The 13,312-nt window shown below is 30.6% G+C and overlaps 2 protein-coding genes across 8 annotated transcripts in view; one reads left to right on the top strand and one right to left on the bottom strand.

Annotated features, from left to right (window-relative positions):
- Positions 1-3,344: 3,344 nt before the first annotated feature.
- On the bottom strand, positions 3,345-8,462 carry LOC132728260 (NADH dehydrogenase [ubiquinone] 1 alpha subcomplex subunit 2-like). The gene is made up of 3 exons (XM_060713873.1): positions 8,305-8,462; positions 5,331-5,437; positions 3,345-3,521 (listed from the first exon to the last, which is right to left on the bottom strand). Exons 1-3 carry the CDS (start codon positions 8,388-8,390, stop codon positions 3,433-3,435), a joined length of 282 nt encoding a protein of 93 aa, XP_060569856.1. The 5' UTR covers positions 8,391-8,462; the 3' UTR covers positions 3,345-3,432.
- Positions 8,463-8,604: 142 nt separating this feature from the next.
- Positions 8,605-13,312, top strand: part of LOC132728258 (serine/threonine-protein kinase Nek1-like) — a 55,406-nt gene continuing 50,698 nt past the window's right edge. For all 7 annotated transcript variants that reach the window (XM_060713871.1, XM_060713869.1, XM_060713868.1 and 4 more), the window contains exons 1-4: positions 8,605-9,010; positions 11,766-11,801; positions 12,016-12,076; positions 12,629-12,670. In XM_060713871.1, the coding sequence (XP_060569854.1) occupies positions 8,894-9,010; positions 11,766-11,801; positions 12,016-12,076; positions 12,629-12,670 (256 nt within the window). In that variant the 5' untranslated portion in view covers positions 8,605-8,893. The remainder of the gene's footprint in view (positions 9,011-11,765; positions 11,802-12,015; positions 12,077-12,628; positions 12,671-13,312) is intronic.

The following is a 13,312-nucleotide window of genomic DNA, read 5'->3' as shown; positions in this document are numbered from 1 at the left end:
GACAGTTACTTGAATTAATAACTGCTACTGACAATGAGTCCTCTATTGATCAGTTTATTACATGTTATTTGTTACAAACAAATTGCTTTAAGTATTGAGTATTTGTAATGTAGTAAAGTAGTAAGGTGGAGGAGGTCAGTAATCTTTATTTTAATATCATTTTTATGTAGCTCCTTCAAAAATTTGAATAATTGGAATAGTATCTTTTCTTTTCAAAGGTTTAAAAAAAATCCTATGAATTAAAAGTAGCCATTTGCATTACATAATTTTCATTGCATAGTGCTGTTTCTGAAAATAAGGAGGGGAAAAGGGTAACAAATTTTGGATATTACAGTGCTTCTATTATTAATTCACTAGCTTTGTTTTTATTTTTGGCTACCTCAATAGATTTCAGACTAGTGGTGCTCTTGGTATTTAGAAGTGATACCTTTTTGAGAGAAAATTGTAATTATTGAGATATCTTTTGAGAGGTAATTGTTTAGAATATTCCTAAGTCTCAAGGCTTCTTGAAAAAAAAAACCCTTTGCTCGTCCTCATAGCTTCTACTGGTTTTCTGTTTTTAAATTTACAATTTTACTCAAAGTTAAGAATTTCACTTGTTTTTGAAACACCATTTATCTCAAAGTTTTATCATTATGTACAAAAAAATCCAAATATTGTTATTGCATAATTTTATAGTTTAAATGTGAAGTTTTACAAAGATGGTGCTCTTGTTTAGAAGAGAATATTTTGTATTTAATGTGTAGTGTGTAGATGTATTGTAAATGTTAACAAATTGTATTAAGATAAAGCTAACAAAGGTAAAACTGTAAGGATATGAAGTTTTTCAAATTAAAATTAAACTGATTTTTGTATTAATTGATAGTGCATGCTATACGTTTACATGCATAAAGGGTATTTTCACTTGACATTTTTCTTGTGTTCACTCATATAGGAAATGTAGTTTTTCAAATTAACTTGGAAATACACATTCAGGAAATGTTTTTCTAATTGACGTCAAATATGCGTTCAAGCATTTATTGATTGAAAATGTAGTTTTTTTAGTTGGCATAAAAATTTGCATTGAAGAATTAATTGAAATGGAAAAGCATTTTTTATTTGACATTTAAGTACATGCAAGTTTATATAAATTAGTTGTACTCTAGATTTTAATGTATAGAGGGCATTTTTTCTGGTGTTCATTTATTGATAGGTATTACACTCAAGATTTTTTTTTGAAAAATTCTTGCCTTAACTGTTCAGGTTCTATTCTCAGTGGATATCTAACATAGTAGTTGTAAGAAGAACTTTTAAAATTATCAGATTGTTCAAACTGAGAAAGTTTGGATTTAAAGTGCTTGTAGTTATTTACCTTTTTATGATTGGTGCCTTGGTTAATATATTCTTAAAATCGTTCCATATAAATAAGAAAATAAGTCCATGGTAACATAGTTTTGTACATATATTTCAGTTGTTATTGTTTGTTTTTATTTGCTGTTTTTGTTTTATTTAAATAAATTAGTACTTTTGCAAAATAATTCTTTAAGTTTGCCTGATTTAATTTTCTGAAAAATGGTAAAAATATTTACATGAAAGTGGCTGTAATAGTGCTAGGAAAGAATTCTTCTCGGATTCAGCAGGCCTGACTTAAGATATGTACACAATAAATTAATTATAATTCATGAAATACATAACTTGAAATAAATTTTGTTATTTTTTGTTGATATAAAATTTAGAAAATAATAAAATACCTAAATGTGAGCAATAAAGGAACAGATTGTTAAAGCAGTGTTTTATTAATTTTAATGGAATGTTTTTATACATGTATATATTGTTTGTAATCTTTTCTGGCTAGTTAGCTTTTGCTTCTCATTTTACACTAGATCTATATTAGTTCTCCTTTAAACCTTTGAATCTCCCCCAGTCGTCCAGTTACATCAATAGGTAGAGTGTTGGACTGTGAATTGGGCAACCTAGGTTCGATTCCCCAACTGTGAAGATCACTTTAGTTGTGATTGATTATGAAAACCTTTCTACTCCCTCCTACAGTCATTTGCACTCTACCACTGATGTACAAAAGTAATTCAAGTTATTGATTCCTTGTGAAAGTGAAGCCTCTAGTACTGGTAAACTGCTTGACAGTCTACCCTGGAACAATGTGGTGGCTGAACTTCAACAGTAAATTTACTTGTTACATATTATCATTTGAAATACAAATGTTAATCTAAGTATTTTGACTTTAAAATCATTATGTATTCTAGTTTTATTATGTCCTGTGGGTGTTAACAAAGCTAGCCTTATTGATGCTTTTGAATGACTGTATTGCTTTCTTAATTTGCCTTCTTATTTTTGCTTTTTTGTTAATAAAAGTTTTGAAATACGATTCGTGTTTTTTGTTATTCTAAGACACTTCCATACTCTTTTTAATATTGCATCACTGTTACACTATGACTGTAAAGGTCATGTGGCAAATTAACCGCTTTACAAGTGGAGGAAGACCAAGTACCTGATCCTAGAGTCTGGTATCATTGTTGAAACATGATCCTGGTTGTATCCTAATACAGTATCCTGATACAGACAAATTGAAAGCAGCTTGTGATATTCATGAGTCTGTTGTGGTATAATTATTTGTGATAGGTGTAAATAATAATGTTATATTAAAGTCTGTTGTTTTAGTTTATGATAATATAATGTCAATTTTTATGTCTGTCTTGATTTTCATTAAATTGTATGACACTGTGACAATAAGTAAAGGATCTCATAATGCACAGACATTTGACAAGAATCTTACTTATCCATTTTAAGTTTTACAATTTATCGCAGTAATAGAGGATGGCTCCTGATAAGAGGTGCCGAAGTTCTCCTCCCAAAGGTTTGTGGCTAGATTTATTCTCAAAACATAACACAGATTGCTCCAATGCATTTCAATAAACATGTTTCTAAGAAGATTTCGGACTGTAACAAATAGGAACAGCTATAAGTTTTAACTGCTCTATTTTCAGGCTTAAGCTGAGGCATCTACATAGAACCATAGCCTTTCAGTTATTGGGATGAAAATGTCCTAGTATGTTCCAAAATACTTTAAATTAAATCTGCTAACCTTCATCACTGAGAACCAACCTTAGAAAACACAATACATATAAACGTATATGGGTGATAAACCTTTTTTACATAAATGTACACATATACAAGGTTCCTTGTGAATGAAGGGAATATTGTAATAAATGAAATATTTAATAAGTGCTTTGTAAAGCTTCATAGCAACTGGTTTCACTGAATGAAACTCAACATATTAAACTGTATGATTTGTTCAAAAGAGCTATTGTGATAATCTATAGCCAGGATAAGCAAAAAGAACTGTTCTATTTTTCTTTTTTATTTATCTAATTTTATTACAAGTATTTATTTTGCTTCAGTTGTATCAAAAAATCATTATTTATCATTATAAAATGTCTATGACTTTGATGACAAAGATTCTATTGTTTTTAACACATCACTGCTAGATTTGTCTGACAATGGTACACACTGTTCTCTACCATGCTCTGAAATAAAAAATCAACATATAAACACCTACAAGTAATGCTTCTCATGAAAGTAATTATTGCGAAATGTTCAGAAACAATTAATTACTAAGTTCAACAAAAAAATGGAAGCTATTAGTTTATACTATTTTTTTTAGTTTGTTGGAAGCTATAATCTAAAAGACACACTTGGAATATATTCCTGGAACCAACCAGTAAGTGGCAACGAGTGTAAAGTTTCTTGCTCAAGGAACGGACATGCCCCTGATTTGAACCCAAGCTGCCAGCAATCCTTAGATTACTCACGGATTTATATTACAATACAGCCATGCAGCCTTTCTTTACTGGGTCTATTTTACACACTTTAATATTGGAATATAAACAAGAGCTGTCCGTAAGACAGCGCGCTCGACTTTTTTATTGCTTGCCAATAAAAAAAGTTTTTGCAGTAAAAGGCAATACAAGAATCTCTGTATTTTTAAAGTGAACTAGTTGTTTGATACCCTTGAATATTACAGCAATGTTTATATGACATAATTTATGGTAAAGTGAACAAGTGGATAGGAATGAATTTTTTTAGATTTTTTAAGTTTTTTAGTGCTTGCCTATAATAGAAAACATTGACAGTTAAGGGCCATAATTCAAATAAAATCTTTGACAGAATTACCTTCTCCTGGACATGTTTGGGAATCATGATTGTAAACAAGTATTCCAACTTTCAAATTAATATCTCAAACAGTTCAGTCAAAAAGTGGACTGGTACTAAAAACTTAACCAAGATTCTAAGTCGATAAAAGGCCTTAATTTTTAAAACAAATCCTTGACAGAGTTACCTTCTCTTGCGTACAGATGGGGGTAATGATGTGAAATAGCATTAAAAGTTTCAAAGCAATATCTCAAAGGGTTAAGGCAATAAGTGGATTTTACCCATATTCAATGTATTTTCTAAGTCAAAAAGGGGCATAATTCTGTCAAAAACCTTGACAGAGTTATGTCCTCTTGTCTGTTGATGAAGGTCGTGATGGTAAACAAGTATGGTCAGTTTCAAAGCAATACCTCCAATGGTTTTGAAATAAAGTGAGGTGGTACAAAAAAACTTAACCAAGCTCAATACACTTTCTAAGTCAAAAAAGGGCCATAATTCTGTCAAAAACCTTGACAGAGTTATGTACTCTTGTCTGTAGATGGAGGTTATGATGGTGAAACAAGTATGGTAAGTTTCAAAGCCATACTTGTAATACTTCTGAAATAAAGTGGGGTGGTACGAAAAACTTAACCAAGGTGTGACGCCAACGCCGACGCCGGGGCGAGTAGGATAGCTCCCCTTTTCATAGAAAAGTCGAGCTAAAAAAGACAAAGTTTACTCTAGGCTAAGGCCCTATAACCAAGGCACCTGCCCTATCTATAACAAGGGCACCTGCCCTAACTATAATAAGGGCTCCTACCTATCTATAATAATGGCACATGACAGCTCCTAACCTTAAGATGAGGCTTTGATATGGCAAATTTTAACTTGCAAGTCATGGTTAACAAAAATATTTCACAGTTGCAGTTCAATATTAAACTACTTATATAGATATTAGTCTGAGTCACAAATGAACAAAAGGTGGGTCAATTTTAATGCTAGGTGAATAATTTACATAAAGTTGCAAGGGATTTTTATGCAAAGCTGTAATAATAAAAATAGAAATAATTACATAATGATCTTGCAATATGCCACAAACTTTCTATAAATAAAATATAGTACATGTAATAATTTAAGGTCAAATGGAAGAAAAAAATAACAAAATAATATTCTGAACAATCTGGATTTTTTAACACAAAACTTACCATATCTGGCATAGACTACAGGATTTACTCCACTGCATTCTCTGATTAAAATAGGAAACTTGGGATTGCTTTTCTTCAGAGGAACATACTGTGTCTCTATAAACTCTCTGGAATTATATTTGGATATTCATTACTACCCTGGCATAAGTAAACAACAAATCTGAAGGATTATATAAAGATATCAATCTTGCAATATTTATTCACAGTGTATTTAACATAAATCTGCCTTATAAAGGCTCCTTCACTATTTGCAAAAGCCCTTTTCACAACTCCAAAATACCAGATTCTTTCACTGACAAAACAGCATTGCAACTTATTTTCTAGTTTTCATGTATTTATGTAGTATTCAGGCCGGAACATCATCAAGGATGCTAAGCTGAGCTTCTTAGACCACCTGAGTGATGACCTTAGCAATAATTGCTATCTCTTTTTGTCTGTTGTCTTGTGTAGTGTGTTAACATTTTAAGCTTCTTCTCTGAAACCACTGAACCAATTTCAACCAAATTTGGCATAAGCATCTATGGGTGAAGGGGAACAAAAATTGTGAATTTCATGACTCGGGCCTGAGGGGTGGGGCTAAAACCATAAAAATTAATGCAATCTTTAAAACTGCCAAAATTCTGGTAGCCTTTGCAAGTAGGGTTGACCCATAACTTTACTGTCGCACAACGTCAAAGTAAAAGCAACACTATTATAAAGTTATGGAAGCTAGAACTAGTCTTTTCCAAATTGTGTATTTCATGGCATCAGGGTCAGTGGTTCTGTTTTTTTGTGTTTTTTTTTTTTGGAGAGAGGGGGGATTATATAGTGAAAATGCATTAATTCTTTAACAATTTAAGCTTTTTCTCTGGAACCACGGAACAGATTTGAACCAATTTTTGCATAAAGCACCTACAGGTGATAGGGAACAAAAATTGTGAAATTCATGGCCCCTGCCCCCTGAGGCTTGAGGTGTGGAGCTCAAACCATAAAAATTACCCACATTCCCATTTCTCTTATCCATCTTCCATCCATCTTCTAATATGAAATTAAGCAAAGCCTACGAACGGGGAAGTCGTTAAATAATTCCTATCATTTTTCTGTTTTCACTCAGAACACTCGACTATTATTATTAATCCAAAAGTTGAGATTTGTTCCGTTATCGGAATACCCCGCAAATTATCACTGAGTTACATTATATTACATTGTAAATGGCGGTGCCTTACTAGTACTGACACTGAAAATATCATTGATACATATAGGTATAGAATTGTATATATTTTTTAATTGTTTTTTTATTTGATTTTCTTTTAAATATATATGTGTAGTCTACAGCCGGGCAAGTCAATGCCCGGTCGGTTTGACTTCTCAGCAATCGCCTGGATTAGACCCCTATGTAAAATCACAGGTAAACGTTGCGTGGCCATGACTTACACTATACCCCCGTTCCCCCTCTACAACCCAAAACCCTAAAAAAAAATTATGAAAAAAAAAAATTTTTTTTATGACTAAAATATTATAAAGGTATTTTACTCTACTTTCATTTTGCATAGAAATATCACTAGCATCTCAATTATCAGCGCATATATTCATCAATTTTTCACCAATCTTAATAATCTTGGTCTCAAATCTTAGAAAAATAAATACTCTTTAAGAAAACAACACTGGCACCTTCGCTGATTATACGTAGCAAGAAATATCCAAGCCCAAACTGTCAACAAATGAAACTCGGAAGAGATCTGATTGCACCGTTTCGGTAAAACTCTCACGAGTAAAACACACTAAATTCACCGTGAAAGAATATTTCTTTGTATTGCGTATTTAAAATATGATAAAATTAAGTTATTATTTATAATAATTGTTCAATCAAAGCATCTATATGAAACTATAACGCACCTTTTTTTTCCTATATGTCAAATTCTCATTCCAAAATGAAAGTAAAATGGGCCTGCAGATTGTTTTCAAATGGAGTATTTTCATTGGTCACAGGAAAACCTCGGACCAATGAAAATACTTAAAGGGAAACAACTCTGCTGTGCCAATTTACTTTCATTTTGGATTGAGAATTTGACATATAGGAAAAAAGGTGCGTTATAGTTTCATATGATGCTTTGTTGAACAATTATTACAAATAATAACTTAATTTTATCATATTTAAAATACGCAATACAACGAAATATTCATTCATTGTGAATTTAGTGTGTTTACTCGAGAGAGGTATAACGAAACAGTGTAATCAGATCTCTCCAGAGTTTCATTTGTTGACAGTTTGGGCTTGAATAGTACTTGCTACGTATAATCAGCGAAGGTGCCAGTGTTTTCTTTAAGAGTATTTATTAATTTAAGATTTGACACCAAGATTGTTAAGATTGGTGAAAAATTGATGAATATATGCGCTGATAATTGAGATGCTAGTGATATTTCTATGCAAAATGAAAGTAGAGTAAAATACCTTTATAATATTTTAGTCATAAATTTTTTTTTTTCATAATTTTTTTTAGGGTTTTGGGTTGTAGAGGGGGGACGGGGGTATAGTGTAAGTCATGGCCACGCAACGTTTACCTGTGTGTAAAATTATATAATACACTAAAGAAAACGGAATGAACCTTATATATACTCCTGGTTTAGACCCCGAGGTCTAATCTAGGATATAGTTAACTTCTCCGTATTATTTTGATTTCAATAGATTTTTTAAAATAATTATGCAAATTATAGTCAAATTTATGATAGCTGAATTTAAAGTATTATTAACCTGCCTGTCTCTTCTTTGAAACAAGAAGTGATACATTTATAAATCCTCATTAATAAAACTATCGTTGAGTTTGATAGTATGTTTATGTAGCCCGTAATTTAAACGTTTGAAAACATAAACAAAAAAGTAATTTGTCGCGAAAACGTGTTACAATTGAATTTAAAATGAAATATTTCCTAATTCTAAAATGAATTTAAAAGATGGATATTGCAAAATAAAAAGGATGTCGTGTTTGATCATTACCTTACACCTTTGCTTGCAGCTGATTTCTGACAAAGGTGAATTCTAAGTTCTTTCAAATGTCGACCAAGTTTGACAGCGGCTGCCATTTTTCACCTTGACATTGAGCGAAATATTTTCTATAATATTATTTAACATGATCATTTTAACAAATTAGAGTGATAGTGATTTGAAAATTACAGTTTTTCACAAGCTAAAAATTGTAGTTTTGATTAAATATTCTAAATGTATGTTATCTGAACATATTTTGGTTTAAAATTATTTCGTTTAAAATTATCGAAATTCGGTAAGCAGCAACAACCTTATAAACTTCCGGTTTCCGACAATTCCAAAAGTTACCCAAAGAAAAACCTAAATGTTTTAACCATGGCTTTTATTCATCTCCTGATTAGAAGTTGAGAAAACTTCTTTAGAAATTTAGTTTGAAATATATGCATTTACGTTGTCACCAGTCAGTTGATAGCGATTTTTTGATCAGTTGAAATCACGATTTGCGTTTTTCCAAACCACCTATGTCTATGAAATTGAAAATATTTTATCAATCTTTCACCAGTGACTCATGAGAACTGTGTGATCAATTAGAAATTTCACCATGGATAAATACGTGAAAGTCAGAAAAATTGGAGAGGGTGCTTTTGGAAAGGCAGATCTAGTAAAATTGAAGAAAGATGGAAGTCAGTGTGTCATCAAAGAAATTAGCATCATGAGGGTATGAATTTAAACTGGTCTCAATATTTCAAGACCTACTGATTTTACAAACTGATAACATGAAAAAGACAAAGTCTCAAAGCGAGCTCGATTTTCTTTTACTGTGAAAAATTTTAAAATAATCGTTCATTTTTATTTTACATTTTTTGTTTTAAAATTGTAATTTGGTATTTTATACACTGCTTCCGTTTATTCTGGTTCCCTGTCCTATTATGCTGTCCTATTATGGTTACCTGTCTTATTATGGTTCCCATATAAGTGTGCAAGACACCAGTCTACGCTTCCGTTTTCAGTCAGAATACCTCGGCTTTTATTGTTTTTTTTGGTAATTCGAAAATTTGCGATGTGTCAATTCAGTACTTTGGACGATAGTTTTCAAAACCATCACTATCTAGCAGGTACTCTCGTTACCGAAAGCTCGCTTTGCAAGCAGGCCCTTTGGGCCAGCTCTTCGAGCTCGCTATTACATACTCATAGATGTCGGACCTTACTTTACTAAAGGGGACCATCATCTATATAATAAAAAGCCCTGGCGCACAATTTGTTTGGTTTTCCCTTTGTGAACCTTTGTATGCTTCCAAATACAGAGATCTGTAAGATATGATATGATAACTCTTAGGCTTTAGCAAAGTGTTTGATACTGTCCCGCATGATCGCCTCATATAAATGATCTACCACTCATTGTAAAATCACAGGTTAGACTTTTTGCAGATGATTGTTATATAGACAGATACGTAATACCTCAGATCCTGTCAAACTCCAAGAAAAATTAGATCTAGTCGCTTTGGAATGTTAGGCCTCAACCTGTGGCATGAAATTTAATGCAAAAAAGTGTTACATCCTTAGTGTGAAAAGCAAAATTTTAAGTACTCATTTTTAAGGAACTGAATAAAACCAAATTAAAACATGTGGACTCAAATTCCTATCTCAGTTTTACTTATATCAACTTGGTTGAATCATATTACAAACATTTGCAGACATTTGAGGACTTTAAAAAGTCCTTCCCAGATCACTTCTGAACCTCCAGGTCAGTAGAATAATACCAGTAGTGGTCTTTCTACGTACTTGAACAGATACAGATACAGAAATTTAAGAGCTAGCAAACTTATTTACCAGTACCCCTCTCCCCTGTTAAGTACTAATGGCCATATTTTTTCAAAACCATCAGTATGAGATTTGAAGTTAATTGTGTAACTGTAATGCTCTAGGGCAATCATTGATGGAAAATTTTGTATTGATATATCAAAAGAAGAATATTGACAATATATTAAATTCAATACCTTGTACACTTAAATAATTACATACTAATCTGTTATTATAGTGTATGCAAGCATGTTTTATAAATCACAAACACATAATACCAATAGAAAGTATGTTCTCTTGTTATCATATCTTACAGACCTCTGCAAAATATATATAAATCCAATGTTCAAACTAGTGAAGAAAAAGGAAGAAAAGTGACTTATAAATTCCCTTTACATAAAGTAGAGTGATATTTTAATAAGACATGAATAAATGAGTTTTAAGATTTAAATTGTAATGATATTCTAAATTCTGAATTGATATTGTATTGTTGCATACAAATAGAAAAATCAATATAGCAATATTCTGTAATGGCCCTATAATGCCTGCTTAGATCTTGAGCTCACTATAAACAAATGGAGCTGATAGAAAAGAACCACCTTATAATTTCAAAAGTTTTTAGTAAGGATTCTTAATATTTAGATTTATCGATTGGACATATATCCTCTTTTCTGTGCACATTGTATGATGACAGTTAGTCAGTTACTTTTAAAATTTCTTTAAGTATCATTGAGATTGAAACTTCTACAGTGTTGAATTTCTTGGGAGTGCAAACTCTGACACTATAGCCAAATGTTTTTAATTTCATAGGCATAACAAGAGGTTATAATTTGTATATTTCAATATTTGTTAAAACACATTTTTAGAATGATTATCATTAACTATAAGGAAGATTTTAAGAACTTCCAGTTTTTTTTAGTTTAATTCATTTTGGAGTTTTTGTCAATGTTATAGACTGATTGTATTTTTTATTGTCTACCAAATGGAAATAAGAAGAAAAAACCCTACTGGTTTCAATATAAACTGACCAATTAATTTGACTAAATATTCCCTAATTGTTCACTTTTAATAGTCCATGGTAACTCAACTTAGTCAGAATTTTATATTTTATTATATAAGGCTGTATGAAGCATATAGCATGATATTTTTGTGTTAGATTGTATAGGCTGGATTGTATATATTGCATTCTAATTTATTTCATCAGTTTGAATTAATAATGAAAGATGTTAAAATGGTGCACAATTGACATTGACATTATCATATTTATCACCCTTTTAAATTTATTTTCACAGTTATTTATGTTAACCTTTATAGCAGTCTTACATAATATTATAGCTGTGTTATCTTTATGTATAAACAAATATTTTTTGTAGGAAATATCTCTTTAACAAAACGTGTTGAATAGTAGATTACACATAAAATTTACCTTATTTTTCTTTCAAATATTATCGACAGAAACTTTGTAATCTTTTGTTTTTACTAGTGCAAGCTCTATTGAATAATCAAGAAATTTGTCAACATTATCAAATTGCATGATTCAAAGTATTTTTTTTTTTTTTACATTTGTAACATTTATAATACTTAAATAAAGCAGTTCTATGCATGTTGTTTAAGAGCTGTTCATGTGATACACATTAGTGACCTAAACATAATTTTATGTTTTCCTTTTTCAGATGAATTCTAAAGAAAGGTCAGAGGCCAGAAAAGAAGTAAGGATATCTGTTGGATATTTTTAGATTTATAAAACCCTTCATTAATATACATTGTTGTGTATTTTATTACACATAACATTTTTAGAGAAAGTATTATTTTACTGTATTTATCTTCACACAAATTGTGACAATGACTTGCAAGTTCATGTATTACATTAAATTAAATAAGTTTCTATAAAAAATCAAAATGTTAATACTATTATTTTTACAGGTTTCAGTGTTAGCTCAGTTAAAACATCCAAATATTGTTGCTTACAGAGAGTCCTTCGAAGGTAAAGATTTTTGTGGTGTTTTTATTAATGTTGGTAACAAATCATGGTTATGCCTAAAAAACAAAAGTCAAATCCTAATACTCTAAGTTATAATCTGACAGTAACACTTTATTTCTCATGAACAGAATCTGAATGATGCAATCTAAACAAATCTGTATTTCTATGTAAGTCATTGCATAGACTGCTTTTATAGGTTTAGATGAACAAATTTACAACTAATGTACAGATGCACAAACAGTGACTTTTTATGTACAAACTATTATTGTAAAAGCAAGGATTAAATACAATAATGCACAAGTGTTATCTCCTACAATAATATTTACTAGCATAATTAAATATAACTAGCAAAATAAAAAAATAAAGAGTCACAACTTAGAGGAGAAAATAAAAACATACAAGTAGATTTGCAGATTATTACAATTCATTAAAGATTCAAAATGATCAACATATTGAATTTTTATTAAATTATTACTAAATTATATAATTATGAAGACTATACATAACTTCATGAGGTACATTTATTTAGAATCTTGTATATTCATGTATTTTCAGAACATGGTTGTCTGTATATTGTGATGGACTTTTGTTCAGGGGGTAAGTTAAAGTTGAAAATGTATGCTGTTAGAATGAAAATATTATTTAAAAGTAAAATATCAGTGAGAATAGGCATTCTTCACTAAAATATTGTTCAACAAGAAATTTTTCTGGATTGATGAAATCATGATGGACATTTGAAGCTGTGGATTCAGAATGTCAGGCTTCTTTTCTTTTATGGCTGATTTTAATATCATACCATTTAAACTAGCAGTTTATTAATTTATTTCTTTGTATGTTGAACTTTGCTAACATAAGTTTTACTAGTATGCCATTATAGGTTTTTAACATTTCCGAAAGTAACATACACATTTGTGTGTAAGAAGTTTGAAAAAAATTCCTTGTGTGGCTAGGTTATTTCATGTCCAGACTGGCCTATGTTTGCAAAAGCATTTTTTTGATCACAACTAGTATTCCATGTGTAATTTAGTCTTTAAACTTTACCATGTATAATATGTAAAATGGACCTGTCTGCTTTAAATTTTAAACTGTCCATTAATGATTTAAGGGATTTCTATATGATGTAACATGTGGATACATATCTACCAAAATTCATATAAATTCAATCTCTGGAATAAATTCTTTATCATAGTGATTCAGAGCATTATGTTTCTTTGTAAGCCAGTTGTTTTGACAATGAGA

Source organism: Ruditapes philippinarum, unplaced genomic scaffold, assembly GCF_026571515.1.
Source record: "Ruditapes philippinarum isolate M1 unplaced genomic scaffold, ASM2657151v2 ctg2552_1_1_1_1, whole genome shotgun sequence".
NCBI classification, from domain to species: domain Eukaryota; kingdom Metazoa; phylum Mollusca; class Bivalvia; order Venerida; family Veneridae; genus Ruditapes; species Ruditapes philippinarum.
This window is presented reverse-complemented; position numbering and strand designations above follow the sequence as displayed.